This window comes from Schistocerca americana, chromosome 7 (assembly GCF_021461395.2).
Source record: "Schistocerca americana isolate TAMUIC-IGC-003095 chromosome 7, iqSchAmer2.1, whole genome shotgun sequence".
Taxonomy (NCBI): domain Eukaryota; kingdom Metazoa; phylum Arthropoda; class Insecta; order Orthoptera; family Acrididae; genus Schistocerca; species Schistocerca americana.
Window position 1 is genome coordinate 252,785,598 of NC_060125.1, and position 27,958 is coordinate 252,813,555.

A 27,958-nucleotide genomic window follows, 5' to 3' on the forward strand; every position below is an offset into this window, starting at 1 on the left:
TCTAACGAAATTCCAATCACCTACATTCTCCTCCGAATGCGTAAATACACTCCTGGAAATGGAAAAAAGAACACATTGACACCGGTGTGTCAGACCCACCATACTTGCTCCGGACACTGCGAGAGGGCTGTACAAGCAATGATCACACGCACGGCACAGCGGACACACCAGGAACCGCGGTGTTGGCCGTCGAATGGCGCTAGCTGCGCAGCATTTGTGCACCGCCGCTGTCAGTGTCAGCCAGTTTGCCGTGGCATACGGAGCTCCATCGCAGTCTTTAACACTGGTAGCATGCCGCGACAGCGTGGACGTGAACCGTATGTGCAGTTGACGGACTTTGAGCGAGGGCGTATAGTGGGCATGCGGGAGGCCGGGTGGACGTACTGCTGAATTGCTCAACACGTGGGGCGTGAGGTCTCCACAGTACATCGATGTTGTCGCCAGTGGTCGGCGGAAGGTGCACGTGCCCGTCGACCTGGGACCGGACCGCAGCGACGCACGGATGCACGCCAAGACCATAGGATCCTATGCAGTGCCGTAGGGGACCGCACCGCCACTTCCCAGTAAATTAGGGACACTGTTGCTCCTGGGGTATCGGCGAGGACCATTCGCAACCATCTCCATGAAGCTGGGCTACGGTCCCGCACACCGTTAGGCCGTCTTCCGCTCACACCCCAACATCGTGCAGCCCGCCTCCAGTGGTGTCGCGACAGGCGTGAATGGAGGGACGAATGGAGACGTGTCGTCTTCAGCGATGAGAGTTGCTTCTGCCTTGGTGCCAATGATGGTCGTATGCGTGTTTGGCGCCGTGCAGGTGAGCGCCACAATCAGGACTGCATACGACCGAGGCACACAGGGCCAACACCCGGCATCATGGTGTGGGGAGCGATCTCCTACACTGGCCGTACACCACTGGTGATCATCGAGGGGACACTGAATAGTGCACGGTACATCCAAACCGTCATCGAACCCATCGTTCTACCATTCCTAGACCGGCAAGGGAACTTGCTGTTCCAACAGGACAATGCACGTCCGCATGTATCCCGTGCCACCCAACGTGCTCTAGAAGGTGTAAGTCAACTACCCTGGCCAGCAAGATCTCCGGATCTGTACCCCATTGAGAATGTTTGGGACTGGATGAAGCGTCGTCTCACGCGGTCTGCACGTCCAGCACGAACGCTGGTCCAACTGAGGCGCCAGGTGGAAATGGCATGGCAAGCCGTTCCACAGGACTACATCCAGCATCTCTACGATCGTCTCCATGGGAGAATAGCAGCCTGCATTGCTGCGAAAGGTGGATATACACTGTACTAGTGCCGACATTGTGCATGCTCTGTTGCCTGTGTCTATGTGCCTGTGGTTCTGTCAGTGTGATCATGTGATGTATCTGACCCCAGGAATGTGTCAATAAAGTTTCCCCTTCCTGGGACAATGAATTCACGGTGTTCTTATTTCAATTTCCAGGAGTGTATTTTGTTGACACCGACCTACACAGGGAGCAACAATCACCACAATAAAATAAGGGAAATCAGAGCTCGTACGGAAAGATATAAGTGTTCATTCTTTCCGCGCGCTATACGAGATTGGAATAATAGAGAATTGTGAAAGTGGTTCAATGAATCCTCTGCCACTCACTTAAATGTGATTTGCAGAGTATCCATGTAGATGTAGATGAAGATGTAGATTGCAAAACCAATTACAGATTCTGAAAGTTTGGACTTATTGCTATTTTTCAATGTAGCCTCTGTCATGATCAGTGCATTTTTGGAAATGCTCTGAAAGTTTTTTCATTCCCATGTCATACCACTCTCCCACTGTCTTGTGCAGAAAGGAATGGACAGTTGTCTTCAGCTCCTCATTGCTTGAAAATTTCATTCCCCCCAAAATGTTGTTTCAATTTGGGGAAGAAATAATAGTCACTGGGAGCCAAATCAGGGCTGTGTGGAGGATGATGAATGATTTCCCACCTGAATTTGGTGATGAGGTCTGTCGTGGTGTGGGCGGTGGCCATTGTCATGTTGCAAACAAACTCCATTTATCAGGCGACTCCTCCTTTTGTTCTGTATAGCCCTGCATAGCTTTGTTAGTGTCTTGCAGTACCTTGCTGCAATGTTATACCTCTTCCCAGGTCGTCGACCAGCTGAAAGCCTTTCCTATCCCAGGATACTGAAGCCATCACCTTCCCTGTTGATGGCATTTGCTTTAACTTCCTGATATTTGGAGAACTGGAATGCCACCACTGTTTTGATTGTTTCTTAGTCCCTAGCGTGAAGTAGTGAGCCCAAGTCTCAGCCCCGGTTGGAACTGAATCCAGGAATACCTCACCCTCTTCCCAGTAATGGTGCAGAAACTTGCAGGCAATTTTGACGTGCTTCCTTTTGTGTTCATCAGTGAGCATCCGTGGCACCCACCTGTCACACATCTTGTGTTACTTCAAAATGTCTGTCAAAATCTTGTCCATTTCCCCTGTCAGTTCAGCAAACTCTTGCTCACTGTCTCATCCCAAACTGATGGACGCACGCAGCTAGCCTGGTCATGCACATTTGTACAGCCGCCTGCAAATTCCCAACACCACTTATGCACATTTTTTACATCTGTACACTTTTCTCCATAAAACTGATCAACTGGTGATGAATTTCAATAGGGGTTGACTCCTTAAACCACAGGAACCTAATCACAGAACACAATTCACACTTGGCAGATGCATCAGTTTTCCCTTCCATCATTAATGTCTGCTATGCTGAGAATGAGTATCACAGAGAGGTGGGTATCAACAACAGTAGTGGTGTGAGGAGCAAAGAAAATGGCGCTGTTGTCAGATTTAAGCTAGCTCACTCTGCCCTGTCGGGAGATCATTGAAGACCTTACTTTATGAACAACACTCAGATCTCATCATGCAGGCTTTCAATCTCTTCATCATCTGCTAATCTGCTGTCTTATATCTTATACTACTGTGCTGGATATTGACTTCATGTCTAACTGGGATATGATAATGCAGTCACTATGCTGTTCATGGTAGCTTACCCACTTTCCTATTTTCTTATTCATTATAAGACCTACCCCTGGCCCCTGTTTGATTTTGTTTTCATAAGCTGGTACTGTCATCCTGTTCATCCTGCCAGCAAACTTCACTAATTCCCACTATATCCAACTCCAACCTATCCATTTCCCTTTTCAGACCTTCTAACCTAAGGGGTCTAACATTTCACACTCTGACCTGTAGAATGTAAGTTTAAGTTTTCCTGATAGCAACATCCTCTTGAGTATTCCACGACCTGGAGATCCAAATAGGGGACTATTTTACCTCTGGAATATTTTACCAAAGTGTATGTCATCATCATTTAATCATACAGTACAGTTGCATCCCCTCAAGAAAAATAACAGCTGTAGTTTCCCCTTACTTCCAGCTATTCACAGTAGCAACAAAGCACGGCGATGTTGGCTAATCTTACAAGGCCAGATTAGTCAGTCATCCAGACTGTTACACCTGCAATTACTGAAAAAGCTGCTGCTCTTCAAAGTTTAATGAATGTAAGGTATGGCAAAGTTCCACATTTTGGCCATAGATGGGACAATTGGACCAGACTGACCACCATATCATTCTCTGCCAGTGGCATCATTGCATGAGGTATGGAGGGACATGTGTTCAGTACAGCACTCTCCCAATCATTGTGAGGTTTTTTGATTTTGGAACCACTGCTAATCAGTCAAGTAACTCCTCAGTTGGGTTCATGAGGGTGAGTGCACCCCTTATCAGTCCTCTAACTGAGGGAAAATCCCTAGCAGTACTGGGAATTGAACCCAAGTCCCCCGCATGCCAGTCAGCTGCACTGAACATTCAGCTATAGAGGCAGGCTCAAAATTTAACAAAGCAACATTATTAACTTCTGAATTGCATTGAGCATAATTCTTCATTAACAAAGAATTTTTTGTATCTTCCATACCTAACAAATGTGTTTTTTACATGCAAAAATTGAAATAAATTAGTTTTTGAAGGCTTTAGACTTTCAGCAGCTTTTGTAATACATGTAGATACCATCTGCTTTCAGTAGATATGAGTCACATCCCCTTCAACTTGTGTATTATTTCTCTAAAATTCACAGTTCATGTTAAGTAATGTGAGAATTGGCAAAGCAAATATGCCAGTGTGATAGACAAAATACCAATATCAGCAAACATATTCTAGGGTCTCCCACCCTGGATTTTTACCAAATTACTTCTCATTGAATATTCTTGAAACCATTTGATCCTCTTTCATTCTCATCAGATGGTCTGCCATGTAAGTCTTCTGGAAATTATTATATTCATTATTGTTGGTTAATGTTATAGCATGTGTATTTCGCATTCTCTCTTCTCTTCCAGCTTCCTGATTCCTTAGCAAAGTGATGTCCAAAGATTTTCTTATAAACTTTGTTTTCAAAAACTTGTAACTGGCATGTTTCCATTTTAGGTCAACACCATGTTTTTGTTCTATAGGCTAGGACTGATCTAAAGGTTACGCTGTTACCTTTGTTAGCATTTTGTTGTCTCATTTTCACTTCTACTTGTCTCTGATTTTGTTGCTCTGTCATTGTGCCCAGAAATTTGAACTATTCATTGTGTTTGAATTTATGAATGCCAGTTACTAGATATGATTGGTCATCTTGTTCATCTCTACATCTTTGAAATATCGTGTATTTTGTTTTCTGATTGTTTACTTCTATGTAAACTTTGGGTGCTCCTTCTACAAGCTTGAGAAATAACTGTCTTATGTCTATGATAATTATTACTCTGTCTAAATTGTCATGACAAAGGGGCTCTTATCATTTTGCAATTGCTTCCTTTCTTCTCTCACACATTTTACACAACACAAGCCCTATCCCAGGTGAACTGCAACACTGAACAATGTAGTCAGCTGGGGCAATGTAACTGAGCTTGTGTAGATGCGTGTACTCTGTTAATTAGTTCTGAAGGATAACATTGTTTGAAATCTTAGTAACATTCTTAGATGTGTTTATGTACTTATTGACTGCTCAGTATATCAAGTATATAGTGAGCAGTTATCTTCCATTATCTGTATTACACCCAGGACTTTCATTATCATATTAGTGTTTACCTATATAGATCAAACTACTGAACTTCAGATGTGCAGAAACTGGATGTTAAACAGGACACTTTATGTGATATTACTGTTCATGTACACTACAATAGGTCTTGCTAAGTCATTTGATAATGAAATTCCTCAAACTCCCATTAAACTGTGTTTTCTTTGTGACTTTATTTTATAATTACTGGCAAGTTACTAAAAATTTTTGTTCCAGACTAATGGAAACTTTTTAGGCCAAAGTAATTACTCTCAAGACTATATGTAGATTTTTGTCCATAGTGTTAATTTTCTAAACTAAACTGTTGGTTGGAAAAAGTTAATTAATATTGTATTTGATAACAGGAAATTGGTTACAATCTGTGCATCCATGCCCATGAAAGTTACTTCACAGCCCTTTTTAGACTGGTGAAGACAATTTCAAATGGTTGTGGCATCGCTATCAGTAAACTGTTTTGCAACTTAATGCAACTGTTAAAAGTTGGATGTAAAGCAGGAAGTTATTGTGATTGTTTTAGTGTAACTGTCAGCAAATTAATATGTTATTTGTAATGGCAACATTTTTGCAATGACACAATATATCAGCAACAGTATGCCTGCCACTCTATGTGAATAATTTGTGACAATGAAATAAGAAAGGTAGAACTCAACTGTAATTACTTTTAAGTCTATTCCCAGTGCCATTATAAGAATAATTTTTTTTAAAATTTAAATAGAAGCATCTGTATGTGACAATGGCAACTCTGATCTTTAATAAAAACAATCATTTTTATTGCAGACTTTAGATGAGTGTGACATACAGTCTTTTCCCCTGAAAACACTTCGTGCTCAGCTGGGGATTGTATCACAGGAGCCTACGCTGTTTGACAGAACTATTTCTGAGAATATTGCATATGGTGATAATAGCAGAGAAATATCAAAAGAGGAAATAATAGCAGCTGCCAAGGCAGCAAATATTCACAATTTTGTTTCAGCACTTCCACTTGTGAGTACTGCAGAGTTTCTTTTTGGTGCTTTTACATTTTTATTTGTAATTTTATCATTATATAATTTTCATAGGAAGTCATTTTCTTCTAAATTTTTGCAATGGATGCTCATTTAAATATTTAACTCTTATCTCAAAACAGGGTTATGACACAGGCCTCGGTGCTAAGGGTGCACAGCTTTCTGGAGGCCAGAAACAGAGAATTGCTATTGCTAGAGCTCTGGTCCGCAATCCAAGAGTATTATTACTGGATGAGGCTACGTCAGCTCTGGACAATGAAAGTGAAAAGGTTGGTTCCCTTGCTGTCAACATTAACAGAATGCAACTAACTGAAGAGATTTTGTGTGTGTGTGTGTGTATACACATGTTTACTTCAGTATTTTGAAGAATAGTACTCATGTGGTTATTATGGGAGATTAGTCCAGAAATAATGCACTTCAGTATGAAATATACATTTATTGAACACTTGTACATACCACAATTGGACAATTGTGGCTGTTACACACATCTCGAGCAGAAAGTTCTTGCCAGACCCGCTAGTCCAAAGAAATAGATCCCCAAAGGTAGGATGCTCTGCACCAGAGACACCACACTCATATGATCTGTATTTATTTATCTAATATATATTCCAAGATCCATTCAGTGATGAGCTCTCCCTGGATGTGGAATGTATCACTACCATGATTACATACATTTACATGTACATGCAATTAAAATTTACTATACAACACACTCACAAACATGTACTACAGTTTTACATGTAAAAAGGTAAATGATCATTGTTTGATTCAAAAGAGTTTGATGAGCTCAGTTATTATCACACTACAGGGCAATCAGTTCAGAAATGCATACACAATGAAAATACATCTTCACACTATGTAGTGACTCAATATGCATCAGAGATCTGAACAATGACAAGAAGAGAGAAAAATAAAATATACCCTAGTATAATTAAATTCCTAAGAAGTATAATAGGGAAAACAAGGAGGCACAGAGTGAGAAATGAAGATGTTACAGGGAAATTGGACTAGAAAAGAGGAATGTTGGATTGAGAACAGCACGTTAAAATGGAATGGACAAGTGAAGAGTATGTAGGATGGAAGAATATTAAAATGAATGATGAAGGCCAAATTTGAAGGCAATGGGGAGATCCAGAGCAAGATGGATTGACTCAACTAACAATTGTTTAAGAAACAGTAATCTAGTTGGAACAAAGCCATTGCAGAAGAAGTTTAAAAGACAAGGGAAAGGGGAGAAATATCATAAATGTCCCAACTGTGTCAGGTGCTAGGTAAAGGGAATCGGAAATGACAATGACAACAGTTTCTGAATGAAAATAAACTGACCTACATAAAATAGTTGTATTAACTTTTGACTGTCATTTAACACTTTCACTGTTTCTTTTCTTTGGTAATCTCTCATTCACAAGCCCCTCAGCAGAGTAGAAGAAGTGATTTTATAGAAATTGACATAATTTAGTTTTGGAAAGGGATTCACTTTTCCTTATGTTTTTATGTCCAGTAGGGAAAATTTGAAAATTTGATACTAGCATACTTTGCACCCCTCTACATTACAGTTAGATTTTTGATGGGTAGTGTATGTCATTCTTATGTCTGGTGTCATACATGTGGACTGCTGAGCTGCTTTCAAAAAGAGTTTGGCATTTCATAACAAAACACATAACAGAAAAAATGTATTGACAAGCAATGACAATTATTCCCAGCTGGTTAAAAAATTTGCAACAAAAGGTTCTCCAATTTACTCTACAAATATTTCTAATAACCTTTTTGAGTAAGAGAAGAGTTCACCCTGTGGATAATTCCATGTGATATAATGGAGGCACGTGACCAAAATAAGCTACCTTCTTGACCATTTGATCTGCAATATAAAAGCAGCTAAACTTAATCTCTTCACAGTCTGAAGTATCAGATGTTTCCAGTTTACTTTGCAGTGAAGTCCCAGGAGCTTGGTGCTTGCAGCTCCCATTAACCTTTGGTTATTGAATGCCACTGTGTATACCTCTGGGATTTTGTGACTTGATCAAAATTGTTTGTTTTGCTTAAGGCTCAGATAAACAGAGGGTTAGCTGTTCATATGGACATAATTCACTGTTACCTGCTGGAATTGGCTGTGACCAAACTTAATGTGCGCAGAGCCCAGCAGGCCAGCTGTTTGTTGGTACTCATTGTCAGAAAATGAACTATTGTTCTGTAAACATGAGCAGTAGTTTCAGTGATGACCAAATGACACTTTTACCTTGCACTACCTTTGAGAAAGTGGAGACAGTTGTTATATCACATTAATAGTAAAAGAGGAGGCTGTGATTAATTTCACTGTCTTTACAAGATCTATGATTATTTTGAAGAACTTTTCTTCAGTTGTTTTCGTACATCTAACAAAAAATTAAAAATGTTACATAGCCTCAGTGAACCAAAAAAGTTGATTAACTCCAGTCGTGCATCATTTATCATCTAGTCAAAACATAAAAGGGAAAAAATAATTAACTATCCAAGGATTGTATTAAATGATCTTCCAGAATGACAGTGTATGATTATCATGCACAGGTTTAGTCTCAGAATAAGAATAATTATGATACAGACCTCTTCTCTCTAGTTTATGCATGCATTTTACTATATCAACTGAACAATACTTTACACAATAATATTCATATGATAATATATAATATTTGGAAAAACGAGGGTATTTGAGGCATTTAACGTAAGTGATAAAGAAATATACTGAGACTAAGCTGGTCTTAGACAACAATGTCAGGCAGCAGAAACAGGAAGTTAAGCAGTTTTCACATTGATATTAGGACAACGTAATGGCTTCCAAACAAAAATTTCCGGTGTGCTCCACTCGACCAATGATTCGCAGTCTCAGGGTAACTATCTCCTGAGGCATAAAAAGAAACTTTGTTAGGGATAAATAAAAAATAGGTTTGATGAAGGACTTAGTGACCACTCTAAATTATTTTTTTTAATAATAGCTATTACAATGGATTCAAATGTATAATATATCATCATCATCATCATCATCATTATCATCAGCCTCTTGGAATCCACCGATAGATAAGCATCTCCTCTAGATATTTCTGTGCATTATGATTGTCGGGCCCCCCCATGAACCATGGACCTTGCCGTTGGTGGGGAGGCATGCGTGCCTCAGTGATACAGATAGCCGTACCGTAGGTGCAACCACAACGGAGGGGTATCTGTTGAGAGGCCAGACAAACGTGTGGTTCCTGAAGAGGGGCAGCAGCCTTTTCAGTAGTTGCAAGGGCAACAGTCTGGATGATTGACTGATCTGGCCTTGTAACAATAACCAAAACGGTCTTGCTGTGCTGGTACTGCGAACAGCTGAAAGCAAGGGAAACTACAGCCGTGATTTTTCCCGAGGGCATGCAGCTTTACTGTATGATTCAATGATGATGGCGTCCTCTTGGGTAAAATATTCCGGAGGTAAAATAGTCCCCCATTCGGATCTCCGGGTGGGGAATACTCAAGAGGATGTCGTTAGCAGGAGAAAGAAAACTGGCGTTCTACGGATCGGAGCGTGGAATGTCAGATCCCTTAATCGGGCAGGTAGGTTAGAAAATTTAAAAAGGGAAATGGATAGGTTGAAGTTAGATATAGTGGGAATTAGTGAAGTCCGGTGGCAGGAGGAACAAGACTTCTCGTCAGGTGACTACAGGGTTATAAACACAAAATCAAATAGGGGTAATGCAGGAGTAGGTTTAATAATGAATAGGAAAATAGGAATGCGGGTAAGCTACTACAAACAACATAGTGAACGCATTATTGTGGCCAAGATAGATACGAAGCCCACACCTACTACAGTAGTACAAGTTTATATGCCAACTAGCTCTGCAGATGATGAACAAATTGAAGAAATGTATGATGAAATAAAAGAAATTATTCAGATTGTGAAGGGAGACGAAAATTTAATAGTCATGGGTGACTGGAATTCGAGTGTAGGAAAAGGGAGAGAAGGAAAAATAGTAGGTGAATATGGATTGGGGCTAAGAAATGAAAGAGGAAGCTGCCTGGTAGAATTTTGCACAGAGCGCAACATAATCATAGCTAACATTTGGTTTAAGAATCATGAAAGAAGGTTGTATACATGGAAGAACCCTGGAGATACTAAAAGGTATCAGATAGATTATATAATGGTAAAACAGAGATTTAGGAACCAGGTTTTAAATTGTAAGACATTTCCAGGAGCAGATGTGGACTCTGACCACAATCTATTGGTTATAACCTGTAGATTAAAACTGAAGAAACTGCAAAAAGGTGGGAATTTAAGGATATGGGACCTGGATAAACTGAAAGAACCAGAGGTTGTACAGAGTGTCAGGGAGAGCATAAGGGAACACCTGACAGGAATGGGGGAAAGAAATACAGTAGAAGAAGAATGGGTAGCTTTGAGGGATGAAGTAGCGAAGGCAGCAGAGGATCAAGTAGGTAAAAAGACGAGGGCTAGTAGAAATCCTTGGGTAACAGAAGAAATATTGAATTTAATTGATGAAAGGAGAAAATATAAAAATGCAGTAAATGAAGCAGGCAAAAAGGAATACAAACGTCTCAAAAATGAGATCGACAGGAAGTGCAAAATGGCTAAGCAGGGGTGGCTAGAGCACAAATGTAAGGATGTAGAGGCCTATCTCACTAGGGATAAGATAGATACTGCCTACAGGAAAATTAGAGAGACGTTTGGAGATAAGAGAACGACTTGTATGAATATCAAGAGCTCAAATGGAAACCCAGTTCTAAGCAAAGAAGGGAAAGCAGAAAGGTGGAAGGAGTATATAGAGGGTCTATAAAAGGGCGATGTACTTGAGGACAATATTGTGGAAATGGAAGAGGATGTAGATGAAGATGAAATGGAAGATATGATACTGCGTGAAGAGTTTGACAGAGCACTGAAAGACCTGAGTCGAAACAAGGCCCCCGGAGTAGACAACATTCCACTGGAACTACTGACGGTCTTGGGAGAGCCAGTCCTGACAAAACTGTACCACCTGGTGAGCAAGATGTATGAAACAGGCGAAATACCCTCAGACTTCAAGAAGAATATAATAATTCCAATCCCAAAGAAAGCAGGTGTTGACAGATGTGAAAATTACCGAACTATCAGTTTAATAAGTCACAGCTGCAAAATACTAACACAGATTCTTTACAGACGAATGGAAAAACTAGTAGAAGCCAACGTCGGGGAAGATCAGTTTGGATTCCGTAGAAACACTGGACCACGTGAGGCATACTCACCTTACGACTAATCTTAGAAGAAAGATTAAGGAAAGGTAAACCTACGTTTCTAGCATTTGTAGACTTAGAGAAAGCTTTTGAAAATGTTGACTGGAATATTCTCTTTCAAATTCTAAAGGTGGCAGGGGTAAAATACAGGGAGCGAAAGGCTATTTACAATTTGTACAGAAACCAGATGGCAGTTACAAGAGTCGAGGGACATGAAAGGGAAGTAGTGGTTGGGAAGGGAGTAAGACAGGGTTGTAGCCTCTCCCCGATGTTGTTCAATCTGTATATTGAGCAAGCAGTAAAGGAAACAAAAGAAAAATTTGGAGTAGGTATTAAAATTCATAGAGAAGAAATAAAAACTTTGAGGTTCACCGATGACATTGTTATTCTGTCAGAGACAGCAAAGGACTTGGAAGAGCAGTTGAATGGAATGGACAGTGTCTTGAAAGGAGGATATAAGATGAACATCAACAAAAGCAAAACAAGGATAATGGAATGTAATCTAATTAAGTCGGGTGATGCTGAGGGAATTAGATTAGGAAATGAGACACTTAAAGTAGTAAAGGAGTTTTGCTATTTGGGGAGCAAAATAACTGATTATGGTAGAAGTAGAGAGGATATAAAATGTAGACTGGCAATGGCAAGGAAAGCGTTTCTGAAGAAGAAAAATTTGTTAACATCGAGTATAGATTTAAGTGTCAGGAAGTCATTTCTGAAAGTATTTGTAAGGAGTGTAGCCATGTATGGAAGTGAAACATGGACGATAAATAGTTTGGACAAGAAGAGAATAGAAGCTTTTGAAATGTGGTGCTACAGAAGAATGCTGAAGATTAGATGGTTAGATCACATAACTAATGAGGAAGTATTGAATAGGATTGGGGAGAAGAGAAGTTTGTGGCACAACTTGACCAGAAGAAGGGATCGGTTGGTAGGACATGTTCTGAGGCATCAAGGGATCATCAATTTAGTATTGGACGGCAGTGTGGAGGGTAAAAATCGTAGAGGGAGACCAAGAGATGAATACACTAAGCAGATTCAGAATGATGTAGGTTGCAGTAGGTACTGGGAGATGAAAAAGCTTGCACAGGATAGAGTAGCATGGAGAGCTGCATCAAACCAGTCTCAGGACTGAAGACCACAACAACAACATGATTGTCGGGGATATGGATCCCTGTTGTTCCAGCATATTGTCTAATGTCTTTTACCTACTTTCACTAGTTCATCTTCTCAGTCTTTTTTTTTAATATTTTGGAATACAGAAAAGAACTTCATTTGTACACTTACTATTCATCTTCGTGGGTAATGTCCAGCATGCCACCACTTTTTTTCACAACTATCATAGTTATGTCTTCGAGTCCACTCTGTCCCCTAATCCATTTATTTGCATTCATGTCTCCTGCAGTCATCTGCAACAAGCTCTCTCCATTGGTCACTAAACCACCCTCAAATTTTGAATGGTCTTTGTATTGAAAGACTACATCTTCCTGTCATGAGTAAAGACTGGTCATATGCACAGTTTGTAAATGTTCAGATTTATGACATTGAAAACTTCACTCTGAAAATTTATTTAGCTTACCAAGAGCACTCTGGGCCATTTTACTCTTTTATTTATTTCTTTGGCTGTTCATTCAGTGATAGTAGTTGTCACTTGTCATCAGTAATAAATTCTAAAAGTAAGTCTTTTCTTGACTTGGAAAACTGATAGTTAAATATGTGGGTTCTAAGACCAATTTAAGTGAATGAAAAAATATTTTCAGATAGTAAAATTCAATCAGGAGTACAGCTCCTTGGACCTCAAGAAGACAACACCTTGTAAACAGGTTTTTTATGAAACAGAACTGATATTATTTTAGCAAAAGGTCTGTAGTTAGTTGCTGTTATTATTGGAAGATTGGAAGACTGTAGTGCCTCTACTCCTTTCGCAAAATCCTATTACGCTGTGATACAATTTCCTTAATTTTATTACTGCAATAGAAACTCTTGACCTTCACCAGTCGGAACAGCATTTCCAGCACCATCTGAGGAAACTATCCCAGCTACTCCTGTCCTATGACCACTCAGGATTATTTATAACCAAGAAAGATCCTACCATTATGATCCAGCTCCCGCCCCCTCCCCCTTCAGCCCCTCATAGCTCCCTGACCATACCTAACTGACTTACTATGCCTTCCATATCCCCTAAAATTTCGTCTACCTTCAGTGAAACAGACTACTCCTAATTACCCATCCCATAACACTATTTTCAACCTTTCTGCAAAAACTCTGAGCTCTGCAGAAGTTGCAGTATTTTCTAAAAGCCCCACATTTAGCCCAAAAACCTAAATTCTATCATGTTAGATTTGTAAAAGACCTTCTTTCCTACACCCGTTCTCTGCAGTGGAAAAATTTCTTTACTTTGCACCCCACTGACAACAGCCAACCAAAAACCTCACATGAAACTTGATTTTAAACAATTCCTACCTCCCTCCAATCAAGATTCTCCTCCCCCGTCCCTTTCCACCCAGTGATCCTCTGGTTATCTTTCAGGAATTCCTCTCTTCTAGTGTGGCCTCACCTTCCTTTCCTAAATCAGTGAGTCTAACATACCCAGCATCACTCCAGTGGACCACACAGCTATCTATCACCTGAAAACCAATCCAGACCTCATCATCCTTCCTACAGACAAAGTCTACACCACAGTGGTCAGGAATTGTAGCGACTATGTGTCTTAGGGTCTCTGCCAACTTTCCAACACCAATGTATACAAACTTTACAACCATGATATCATGCCAATCTCCTTCCTGACCCCAAACTCCACAAACCCAGTCCCACAGATTTCATTCAAGATACTGCTCACTTCATTCTTTGCCTTTACACAGTTCCTGCCCATTACCACCAGACTCCTTGTTGGTCACTGTGGATGCAAAGTTCTTACATACTAACATTATTTTCCAACACCCTCCTCATATCAAACACACCACCTCTTCCCTCATCCTCCAAACCAACCACATCTTGACCCACAATTATTTCACTTTTGAAGGCCAAATCTATAAACAAATCCTGGGTACTGCCATGAGTACTAATGTAGCACCTTCCTGTGTCAGCTTATTTATAAGCCATCTGGAGGAATCCTTCCTTTCCAGTCAACACTGAAAACCCCTTGTCTGATTCAGATTCACTCATGACATTTTCATGATATGGGTGCATGGCAAAAGCAACCTGTGCTCCTTCCTTCATAAACTTAACACCTATTCCATCTGGTCCTTCTCAGCTCAACAAGCCACCTTCCTAGATGTCGATCTCCACCTCCCAGATGGCTCTATAAATACATATGTTTGTATCAAGTGCACCAGCCACCAACATTACCTCTACTACTTGGACAGTTGTCACCCACTGCCTGTCAAAAAGTTCTTCCACATACCTTGCCACCTGTGGATGCTGTATCTGCAGTATCAAGCAGGAGTTGTCAAAGTATTCCTATAACCTTACCAGAGTCTTTATTGACAGACAATATCCTATCCATACATGGACCATCTCCTCCTCTGACACCATTAACCCTGTTAATCAGTCACTGATCAGAATTCCTCTAACATCTGGTGTCACCCTAGCCTTGAAAATCTCAACTATATCCTTCATTGGGGCTTTGACTACAGTTCATTGTCCCCTGGGACAAGAGATATCCTACCCAAAATATAATCCTCATCACTCAAAATAGTATCCCACCAACCATTTAACCAGAGAATATCCTCATCCATCCCTACTCGAATCCTACTCCCAATCATGTCTTTGTGGTCAATCAAAGTTAAAGACCTGTGCCTTACATGTGCTCAATAGCTCTCACTGCAGTCCTGTCACAAGAGTCTTCAACCCAGTAAAAGGCCAGGCCATGTGTGAAAACAGCCATGTTATACATTATCTATACTGCAATTACTGTACGACATTCTATATGGGCATGACAAGTAAACAACTGTCCATGTGCATGAATGGCCATGGCCAAACTTTGGGTTGACCATCCAGGTGCCAAACATGCTAGACACCACAACATAATGACTTCAACAGGTACGTCACTACTGGGCCATTTGGATACTCCCTTCCAGTGCAAGTTTCTCTGCACTACACAGGTGAGACTTGCTCTCCAGCATAACCTGCACTCTCGCAATCCCCCTGATGTAAAACTCTCCTAACTTGTTTCACACTGCCTTCCCTTACCTCTTTTGTTCTCTCCTTTCTCCACACCACTCTTTCCCCATCCTGATTCTGCACTGCCTTCTCCAACCACTCTTCCCCCCCCCCCCCCCCCCCCATGAACACTTTCCCTTTCCCTCCCTGCCTCCTGTCTTTCCCCTCCTCTTCCCCCTTCTCTTTTTCTCCATACCTCTCCCCCTTTTTTCCACCCCTCATCATTCCTATCTCCCCTCCCTGGCTCCCTCTTCACCACCACTGTCCTCTCCTTCCCTCCCCATCCTCTATCCCTTATATGCTCTACTCTCTGAGCTCCCTTCATCTTGTTGTATGTCATCTGGCAAAAGACCTGCATCACAGTACCCCGCTATTCCCTCCTTGCCTTGTGCATCCTTCCCTATCCCCTCCGTACCCCTATATACACAAAGCAACTACTTTTAGATAATTGATATGAAATAATAAGCCGTGTTGCTACTATAAGCATAGACATTTGGGTGTCTGTTTGGTTGTGTGTATATGAATGGCTGAGCTCCTACCAAAAAAGAGCAAGATATTCCTATCAGAGTTAAGAATTACATCTTGTACCAGATAGCTTTCTGTCCTTAGTGCCCTATGGACATTGTTACCACATATAGGCAAGACTAGTTCTGGGACCTTCCCATAAGCACTCCTGCAGTCAACTAATACTATGTTAACATTTTCATTCTCTGACCTGCTGTGATGAATGTGACCCTGTCTGGAACCAGAACATCTTATCGGGCCTGTGGAGTGTCTTCTTTATCCTAAAAAACCCACAGGTACACACCACATGTACTCCACTATCCTGATAGCTGCATCCTGTGTCTAGTGCATGCCTGTCCTTCTAAGGGGGTTCTATAATTCTCCACCTGTCAGCAGAGGTCAAGAAATCCACAGCCAAGATCATCACAGAATCATCTGAGCCTGTGATTGAAGCTATCCACTTAGCTCAAACCAGAGGACCACATCTGCTTCTGCCCCATAAGCCAAGCAAAGCTAGCTGTCTTCCCCAAATTAGCCAGCTGTCTCTAGGATCTGACAATGGCCTTTGAACCCAGCTCACAGTCATCATTCATGCTTACATGAACCACAATTTGCAGCTGAGTGCATCTGCTGCACTTAATCGCTGGAGGCAGAGACTCCTCCACATCTTGGTTCAGACCCCTGGCAAGCAAACATGGCAGACATTGGCCTTCTTTCCCAACCTGCCCACTATTTCCGTGAGGGGCTCCATCACTTGCTAACAATGGAGCTTCTTCCAATTACAAGCAAATCCCATCCTCCACACTTACACAGACCTCTCAGGAAGATTCCCCACTGTCTCAACAGGCAACAGATACCATGCTATCTCAGATGTACTTTCAGCAGTAGGCAGTACCTCAAACCTATTTTAAGACATGGGGGGACGGATGGGACCCACTTTCATCTTCCACCCAGAGATTTCTGAGCCCCCACTGTTTGCCAATCACCGTCTGGTAAGTGCCAACTCATCAGGATGTGTGAATTGGAAGGCACAGCAACACCAGGGATTCCACGCAACATTATAGGCTACAGAAGTGCAAAAGCATTCATCTCAGGTGCCCCAATACCACTGCAGCCCAGGACAACAGCCTGAAGCTTGTAACCATGGCCAATTCCCCCTACATCTGTACACAATATGTGCAGTCCCTGTCCATTCATACATCTTTAATCAGTTTTTGTCTGTACCACAAGTAATGTAACACTAACCCAAGAACTCAGTGCAATCTAAGTCCAGCTGCCACACTGCTTCTGGTTTACTACACTCCAAAGTTAGTTCATGCGAAGCTAATGTGCTACAGTTTATGCAGAAAACATATAGTAAGTTGGCAAACACTGGTCTACATAGCAAAATACACAGACACAATTTGCTTCAACACAGAAGCATGTGAAAACAAAAGATAAACTACATCCTGTGTATAAAACAGAAATTACTGCTGATTCAGGTGCATCCAATCGGCTCTGCGACGGCTACTGCACTTACTTTTCTTCTGTTCTGGCAGTTGAACACAATATCTTGCGGCAGTGCAGGCACATTTTAATTTGACCTCAGATTTACATTTTTGTACTTAAGACTGTCATTTTCCCTTGTTAGAGTGTTAGTTACTAATTGTAAACTTGAAATGTGTTCATCTTTGCACTCCTCATACACTATCTTTTTGGCTACATGGCTTCTATTTTGGCAGTAAATTCACACACAACTAAAGGATGGACCATGTTAATCCATATTGGAGATGAGATATAGCAAAATTTTGTAGATAAAAGTTGTAGGTGGCAAAGAGGATCATGCATTGCTACTAATTAATGACTGTAACATTAATCATGATTTTCAAGGTAATTTGGAGGCCAAAGTATATTTGTTTTAATGGGAGCCCTAATATATGATTCAGGATTTGAAAAGAGTGGCAAATTGTAAAATCATATATTATTTAAGGTCATGGCAAGGTTCAATCAAAGCCAAATAATCAAATATGTTTTTAATTCTAGTACATATTAACTCAGAATAGAGGATGGATACAGAAAAATACAATGTCAGATGCAGACTGGAAGGGGCATAAGGGTCACATATCTTTACCAATATCCATGAATTTAAAGGTAATTACTGAAGGTCATTCAAAGGTTGAGTTTTGTTTCGTGGAACCCCTATTTGTGACATCGGATTTGGAAAGAGCAACCGAGATTTGAAGTTAAAGTTGTAATTAATGTGTTTATTGCCTAAAATAAATACATCACAGTGTATAAATACACTGCTGGCCACCGTAAATGCAACACCAAGAAAGACAAGGGGTAGCACAACACAATTTATTTTGTAGATAACATGTTGACCAAGTATCAAATGATTACGTTTACAGATGTCTGTGACATGTGGTTCCTGCCAGAATCAGTAGCCAGAGTAGCCGCCATTGTTGGAGATCACCGCTGCCACACGTCTCGGCAATGAGTCAAAGAGACGTTGGATGTGTTCCTGGAGTACACCAGCCCAAGCAGCTTCCACATGTTGCCAAAGATCATCTGGTGTGGCAGCTGGGTATGTAATCTGGGTCACTCGTTGAGCAACCATGGACCACATGTTTTCTATCGGCGAAAGATCCGGAGAGCGAGCCGGCCAGGGAAGCACTTCAATCTGGTTATTGACGAAGAACCTTTGGACAATGCGTGCCACGTGTGGTCGCACATTATCCTGTTGAAATATGGCTGTGGCCGAGCCCTGAACCTAAGGAAGGACAACTGGCTCCAGCACCTCGGATATGTAGCGCCGGCTATTTAAAGTACCGGCAATGCGTACTAGAGGCGTGCGAGAGTAATATCCAATACCGCCCCATACCATAATACCCGGTGCAAGACCAGTGTGGCAGTGCATAATGCAGCTGTCCAGCATCCTCTCTCCACGGTGTCTCCACACTCGAATCCGACCATCGTGGTGCTGCAGAGAGAAGCGTGCCTCGTCAGTAAAGACAACGTCATTCCATTCTGCCGTCCACATCCGTCTGTCATCACACCATTGGCGACGGAGACGTCTGTGGTTCTGCGTCAATGGTAGACGAAGCAATGAACGTCTTGCGAACAGACCACTCTGCTGTAAACAGCGTCGAATGGTACGCGCAGACACTGGATGATGCGTTACAGATGCAATGTGCTGTTCTATGGTTCGGGATGTCACTGAGCAATCCGTCACTGCCATGCGCACAATTTGCCTATCAGCACGTGCAGTGTTGCACCGAGGTGAATGCGATCGACCACGTTAGTCCGTCGTACCCTCCTGCATCCAACGGTCACATATCCGCATTACAGTTGTTTGGTTTCGTCCAACACGACTAGCGATTTCTCTGTATGATAATCCACAATCTCGGTCAGCCACTATCCTTCCTCTGTCGAACTCGGATACTTGATCAAACGATGTTCGCTGTTGTCTACGAGGCATAACTGATCGTCTTGTGAAACAACCACAAGGTAAACACACGTGCCGAACGTACACTCGTCAAAATCGCCAAGCCTTAAACGGCACTATGAGGTGGCGCCACAGGCGCGCGTGATGTGCGTCTGCACTGAAATTCTAATCAGTTGCATATCTCATCGCTGCGAACCCATGGTGTAGATTTCACTTGATTCGGATGCTTCCTTCAGGGTGTTGCATTTACGGTGGCCAGCAGTGTATTATTGTGGCATATGCACAACAGGACAAACACAAATAAAATTTAGATCATTGATTTACAAGTTTCTGAATGCGTTCCCTCACATCTCATTCCTTGGGATGCCCCTTCCAGTTTGTATCTGACATTGTATTTTGCTGTAGCCCTCCTCTATTCTAAATTAATTTCTACTAGAATTAAAAAAATATATTTGCTTATTTGTCCTTCAATGAACTAGCCATGACCTCGAATAATGTATCATTTTATACGTAAAATTTGTCACCCTTTTCCTCAAATCTTGAATCAAATATTAGAGTTCCCATTTTTTTAAAATCCTTTAATCTCCAAATTACCTTGAAAATCACTTTCGAAGTCATGGCCATGAGTAGCAGTACATGACCCTCTTTGCCACCTACAACTTTATCTAAAACATTTTGCTATATCTTATCTCCATCCCTGGTTCTTCCCCATAACAGATTATAATGGTCTGCCCTGTACTCATTTATTTATTTATTTATTTCATGTTCCGTGGATCTCGTATTGTGAGCACGTCACATGAGGTGTGGAACGAGTCAAACATACAACACAACAAACATACAAAAAGATACAAAACAGTCCTCATTAAATATATAAAAAATGTTCTACATAACTGCATATAGTTAATACAAAGTTTAGAGGAAAAACAGATATTGTACATATAACAGCAGATTTCTTTGAGTGTTAATACAAAATTTCATGTTTTACTTTGGAGAAAAATTGCAAGCACATTTCTTTGTTAACAAGATGGATAATTCTATCTAAATGCTATTTCCCTTTATGCATCATAAAACTCTTCTAATATATAACCAGACACATTTAACAAATATTCCTTTAGTTTTGCTTTAAAAAGAGATTCATTTTCTCTTAAACATTTTACCTGGTCAGGGAGATGGTTAAAAATTTTTGTTCCTGACCATTTGACACCTCTCTGAACAACTGTCAGGTTTTTAAGTTCACAATGAGGATTTTCTTTCCCTCTTGTATTATATTTGTGATAGTTCTTATTTGATGGAAATTGTGCAGGGTTCTTAATTACAAAACACATCAACGAATATATGTACTGGGATACAGTGGTCATTATTTGCAGTTTTTTGAAAAGGTTACGGCATGATGTCCTAGGGAGTACTCTGCACATAATTCTAATAGCCCTTTTCTGGGCCACAAAAATTTTCTTTGCCAAAGCTAAATTTCCCCAGAAGATAATTCCATAACACATAACGGAGTGAAAATACCCGTAGTATGCGGACTTCATAGTGGTTAAATCTCCACTGGAAGACATCATTCTGATAGCATACATAGCCGAGCTCAATTTTTTTAGGGTCTGTTGTACATGGAAGGACCAGTTCATTTTGCTATCAATTTGTACTCCAAGAAATTTAGACACATCCATTCTTTCTATTGGTTGATTTCCACATGTTACATTTATTTCTCTCACTTTTTTTGTTTTTGTATGGAACTGTATAAAATTTGTCTTACTTGAGTTTAGAGAGAGACCATTAACACTGAACCAGTTAATCACTTCAGAAAGTATGTTGTTAACTGACTCCTCGAAATTAACATCTGATTTTCCACTCATGAAGATGGTATTGTCAGCAAAAAGAGTAAATTTCCAAGGCAGGCCTGCACACAATGGGAAATCGTTTATAAACATAAAAAACAACATTGGCTCCAGAATTGAGCCTTGAGACACACCACAACTAATAGAAGTCCATTCAGACTGAGCGGAGGTATCCCTTGACTCATCTGAGCTGTGTAAAATTTCTTTCTGTTTTCTTTCCTGAAGATAAGATTGCAGCCAGTTACTTGCGACACCGCTTATTCCAAGTAGTTTGGCTTTCTGCATGAGAATGTGGCGATCTACACAATCAAATGCCTTTGATAAGTCACAGAAAACACCAATTCCTATCATTTTTTGATTTAGACATTCAAGTACTTCATTTGTAAGTGCATACACTGCATCCTCAGTTGAACAGCCCCTTTGAAAGCCAAATTGGCTCTTGTTGATAAGTCCGTTCATTATGAGGTGTTCAGTAATTTTATTGTGCATTAATTTTTCTAGAATTTTAGAGAAGGCTGTTAACAGTGAAATAGGGCAGTAGTTAGTGAGCTCAGCTCTATCACCCTTCTTGTGTAGGGGCTTCACAATGGCATACTTGAGTCTTTCAGGAAAAATGCCTTGTTGAAATGAAGTATCAAAAATATGGCACAGAATATCACTAATCCATATACATGAAAATTTCAATAAATTATTGGATACATTATCTACTCCTGCAGAGTTCTTACACTTTAAAGACCAGATGACTGTTTGAATTTCCTCTACAGTGATAGGATTAATGTACATTTCTGGTATTATGTTGGAGTATGCATCCTGAAATAAAGTCATAGCTTCCTCAACAGAGAGGGCCTACAGCCAATTTGTTGGGTTACTGACAGGAAATGTTTGTTAAAAATTTCAGCCACACTTTTTTGATTTTCTATTAAGTTACCCCCATGCCTGATTTTTAGGTCATCTGTATCGCTTGTTTTGTCTTTGCCTCACTTTTTATAATGTTACAAATTGTTTTCATTTTATTATTAGATTTATCTATTTTCTCCTTATAGAAAAGGGCTTTTGACTTCTGTATTACTTTCTTTAAAATTTTGCAGTACAATCTATACTGATTCCATTTTTGTGTATCATTAGTTGTTCTGATTTTAGCATAAATTTCTTCTGTGATCCAAAGCTTACTTACGGAATTTGGATTAATATTTTTGACCCATTTCTTTGGAAAAGATTCTTCGAAAAGGGCAGAAAAATCATTTATAAAATAGTAAAATTTTTCATTAGCATTACCAATGTTGTAAATAAAGGACCAGTCCATTAGCTGCTACTTACAGTTGAAGGATTCTTTTGCCTCTTTGTTCATTATTCTTATACATTTCCACTGGGGAGATAGTTTAACAAGAGGGTTAACACTGTAAAGAATGATCAATTGACCATCATGGTCTGTGAGACCATTTATAACCTGGTTTACATTAATGTTCTGGTATCTACTTACATATAAAAATACATTGTCTATCATAGTTTTGGAATCTGGTGTGATTCTAGTGGGAAAATAGATTACTGAATTCAGATTATAAGTGGACATCACATTCTGGAAGTTACTTCCATTGTTATTATCAGTCAGACAGTCTATATTAAAATCACCTAAGGCTACAGTATCCTTTGTTTTTGAAAATAAAACTGACAATACCTGGTCCATGAGACTAAAAAACATTTTTATATTTCCTGATGGTGCCCTGTAAACAGCCAGGACTATTAATGAATTGAGTTTTTATTTCAGTAGCACATGCTTCAAAATGTTGGTCCATACAGTATTTTGTAATGTCAATTACTTTGTAGCCAAAATTATCCTTAACATATATTGCCACTCCCCCCATTTCTTCATTTACTCTACAGTATTGGGTTGCTAAGTTGTAACCGGGTGAAAAGGGCATGATGCAGTTGCTAGTAATATGGTGATCAGTGAAGCACAATATCTGGGCATTATTTATACAGTCTTTCTCATTAATGTTGATAAGCAATTGGTCTATTTAGTTAGGGAGGCTTCTCACATTTTGATGAAAAATTGATAACCCTACCTTCTTTATTTTGTCAGTGCTGTTATTTCTTGACTGAGATTCCAGAGGAGTCTACCTAAAGTCTTGTGGTAGTAAACATTTGACACTGTTTAGGGTATTGGCTTTTTTCTTCTTCAGGCCTGCACATAAAAAATCATTGAAACGGGAAGGCGGCACGACATTTCTTCCACTAGACACCATTCTATCTGTTGTAGTTGTCTTCTCATTTGTGGTTGCTGGTGATACTATTGGCTGCCTGGGTGATTCTGTCATCGCTGGGACTGATGCTCCTGTTAATGTAGCTTTTGTTGACTTCACGTTTCAGGTAGACCTACTGCTTCTGTCACTGTTCTCTCTGTTGGCATGTTAGCAGGAGTTGTATTTACAGTACCATTGCTTTTGAAGTGGTAATCAACTGATATTGATAGCTGCTCGACTGTTTTTGGATACATCATTGGGATGGCTGTATTGTGAAGACTGTTATCTTGCAAACTGAGTCTTTCTAGTGTACATACAATTTTATCACTGAGTAACCTTTTGCCACTTCTGTTCAGATGCAGTCCATGTTTTGTGTAGTTGCACCTTTGAAGAAAGTCCACACTAAGAAAATGTGCATTTGGGTACATTTTGCAGATCTTGCGGAACTGCCTGTTTGCCTTTTTAATTTCGAAATTTATGCAGGAAGTAGTCATCAGATTGTGTCTGTGAGGTATTCCAATTACAATTACGCCACCAGGACACATAAAAATAATCAGAAATGAATGAGTTTATCATCCAGGCAATACTTTTGAATTTGCTGTTCTGGTTGGTGACTGCCCTGTTTAGATTTACATCTGAGTTTAGTCAAATAGGAGTTTAATATCTCAGTACACCATTCCTCAAGGAAATAAATCTGCAAGAAGACATGTTCCTTCTTATTTGAGGCATAACACAATCACCCCATACACAAACAACATTTGAATATGATTTATGAATGAGAAACCTGCTGTGCAAACTTTCCTTTTACATGGAATGTAGATATCATTACTCATAATTACTTTGTGTGGCTGCACTGTAATGCTAATCATTCACATATCCAAGGGTATAGTATGTTTCCTGCCAGTCTGATATTTGTTCCATGTTGCCATTGTGTGTTACATTGTTAATGGCCAGCAGTGTATGAATGAATTACTGCTTTAATGTGCTGTGACCTATGGTGTTAAAAGCATCAGGCAGATCAAGGCTCCAATGACATATTCCCACCTGTCTCACTCATGAAGCTCTTTACTTACAAATTCAAAAACAGGAGCATCAGTAGATCATCTTTTTCTGAAACTGTGTTGTGCGTTGGAAACGAGTTTCTCAGAACATAGGAAATCTAGCATCCCTGGTGTGGAGAAGCAGCTGAAACAGTTAAAAACGGGTAAGTCTGGATGGAACCCCAATTTGGTTGTTTAAAGAGTACTCTACAGCATTGGGTCCTTACCTAGCTTGCATTTATCATGAATATCTCCCCTAGTGCAAAGTCCAAAGCAATTAGAAAAAAGCACAGGTGACTCCTGTACGTAAGAAGGGTGAAAGAACAGACAAAGATCTCTAACACTGGTTTGCTGCAGAGTCATTGAATACATTCTCAATTCAAATATAATAAATTTTCTTGAGACTGAGAATCTTATGTCCATGAATCAGCATAATTCCAGAAAGTATTGCTAGTGCTTGCCCATTTCTTACATGATGTACTGTGAAGGGTAACAGGCAGATTTTGTATTTCTAGATTACCAGAAAGTGTCTGATACAGTGCTCCACTGCAGGCTGTTAAAAATGGTACGAGCTTATAAAACAGATTCACAGATATATGACTGGCTTGAAGACTTCTTAAGTTATAGAACCCAGTATGTTGTTTTCGATGGTGAGTGTCCATCAGAGATGAGGGTATTGTCAGCAGTGCCCCAGAGAAATAGGACTGCTATTATTCTCTACATACATAAATGATTTGGTGGATAGGACGGTCAGCAGTCTGCAGTTGTTTGATGATGATGCTGAGGTGTCTGGTAAGGTGTCAAAGTTAAGTGACTGTAGGAGGATACAAATTGACAAAATTTCTAGTTGGTGTAATGAATGGCAGCTAGCTCTCAATGTAGAAAACTGTAAAGTAATACAGATGAGTAGGAAAAACAGACCTGTAATGTTCATATACAGCATTAGTAGTGTCCTGCTTGACACAAACATGTTTAAATATTTGGGCTTAGTATTGCAAAGCGGTATGAAATGGAATTTGCATATAAGGATTGTGGTAGGGAAGGTTAATGGTTGACTTCAGTTTATTGGGAGGATTCTAGGAAATTGTGGTTCATCTGTAAAGAAGATCACATATAAGATGCTAAGGCAACATATTCTTGAATATTGAACGAGTGTTTGGGATCCATACAGGTTGAATTAAAGGAAGACATTGAAGCAATCCAGACGCAAGCTGCTAGATTTGTTACTGGTAGGTTCAAACAACACACGATTGTTACAGACATGCTTTGGGAACTCAAATGGGAATAGCTTGAGGAAAGGCAATATTCTTTTCAAGGAACACTATTGAGAAAATTTAGAGAACCAGCATTTGAAGCTGATGCAGAATGATTCTACTGTCATCGACATACATTTTGCATAAGGACCGTGAAGATAAGATATGAGAAATTAGGGCTCATACAGAGGCACATAGGCGGTCATTTTGCCCTCACTCTATTTGTGAATGGAACAGGAGTGAGAATGACTAGTAGCGGTACAGGTTACCATCGTCCACACACTGTATGGCGGATTGTGGAGTATCCATGAAGATGTGGATGTAGGATCTAAGAGGCTCTTTTGAAAAATTGTTCTATCATTTCTGAGAAGCTTGGTAAACACACTGTTATACGATGAACTACATATTGACTTTATGCAATTAAAAAGTGAACAATTAACTGCTTGGCATTTATTTTCTACCATGCATGTTAATTTTGAAGTGCTACCAATTGTAAAATATTTAGTCTATTGTCAGTTTATTGTGTTACATTCTGAACATGGATACCTATAGTTAAATATTGCACATTCTCTTTTCTATTTTTCATTATTGATCATAGTTAAATATAAGGAGTAAAAGTTTTAAAATAACTGTTAGTGTTTTATAAATGTGGGGAATAATTTTCAGAACTGGAGACAAAATATAGCATTATAATTGGTCCTACTATTTTACTTTAAGGCATGTAATGTTTTATTTTGTAGGTTGTGCAGGAAGCGTTGGATCAAGCTTCAGAGGGAAGAACTTGCATTACAATAGCCCACAGGTTAGCAACAGTGCAGAATGCAGACACTATATGTGTGCTGAACAATGGGAAAATTGCTGAAATGGGAAGGCATGATCAGCTGCTTGCTGCAAGAGGGCTGTACTTCCAGATGTACCAGCAATCTACTGGCATGCCCCAGTGATATAAACACTATTAGCTCCACCAAAACTGTCTCAAGGTGCCATATTGCCCTTTTGATAACAAGTATTTTGATAATTAACAGTACCTTCAAATTCTTTTAATGTGATGATTTTGTGATTGAAGTGTTATGGATGAATGCATTATGTGAAAGATTCACAGTAACTGTATAAAATTCTGTAAATACATTCAGGCAACTCAGTTATTATTTAGATATGTACTGTTGTATAATATCATTGAGAGAATTTATTGTGTGAGGCATAGGAAACATGATCAATGACTGTTTTTCATGGCAGTCATATTCAACATAAATGCAATGTTATCAGAATCTCATGAGGAGTTTTAGCTACAAAGAAATTTGATGACATTCATAATCATAGATATATACAGTTTTGTGAGTACCTGTTCGGTATTATTGTAACTTTTGCATGTACTTCTTAAAACTTAGTGAATAAAAGATTTTTTTTATTTGTTAAATTATTTTATTTGTTTATTCTTAGCTTAGTTCTCAATACTATTGATACATGAAACCATTTTTAAATAACATTTATCAGTTGAAAAATAATACTCACATGTTTGCTACTTCATATATGTGGAAATAAGATACTTAATGATGCTTAAATATAAATATAAGGAACATAATTAATTCAGTACTTCATTTATACATATTGTTCTGTCAATTTCATCCTGGTAGTAGAAAAGAGAGAGAACACACTTTAGTAGAAATTAAATAGAAGCACATGTTTTTTTCTTAACACACGCATACAAAGGAAATCAATAGGTTAAAAATGTTTATCAAACCTAGGACTTGCTTAATATGAGTAGCACTTGTACTGACTGACCTACCCACATGCAATTCATGACTCACCCTCACAGCTTAAATTCTGCCAGAACCTCTTCCCTACATTCCAAACTACACAGAAGATATGTGGCATATTTTGCTGAATCAGCACTCTTTGAATAAAGGATATAGTAGAGATATAGCTTAGTGACATCTTACAGTTTGTTTCCAGATTGCATCTTCAATCTGCAGGTCCTAGGCCACTACAGGATTTCAGTGTACCAGGTAGCGCGAAACTGGACACTATCTACCACGAAGTGGAGGATTCAATTTGAAACCAGTCCTTGGCTGTAGCTTAGCCATTCCTATGTACCATCCTGTCATCCAGGAGTATTAGTCCAAGAAGGTGTGCAGGAGAACTTTTCTGAAGTTAGCACAGCAAGAAAGAGGAAATGAC

The 27,958-nt window shown here is 39.8% G+C and overlaps 1 protein-coding gene across 1 annotated transcript in view; it reads left to right on the forward strand.

The window, feature by feature from the left end:
- The window catches only part of LOC124622655 (multidrug resistance protein homolog 49-like), a 385,512-nt gene extending 358,388 nt beyond the window's left edge, over window positions 1–27,124 (forward strand). The window contains exons 22-24 of the mRNA XM_047148447.1: window positions 5,862–6,068; window positions 6,211–6,357; window positions 26,521–27,124. Of these exons, the coding sequence (XP_047004403.1) occupies window positions 5,862–6,068; window positions 6,211–6,357; window positions 26,521–26,724 (558 nt within the window). The 3' untranslated portion in view covers window positions 26,725–27,124. The remainder of the gene's footprint in view (window positions 1–5,861; window positions 6,069–6,210; window positions 6,358–26,520) is intronic.
- The last annotated feature ends 834 nt before the right edge of the window (window positions 27,125–27,958 follow it).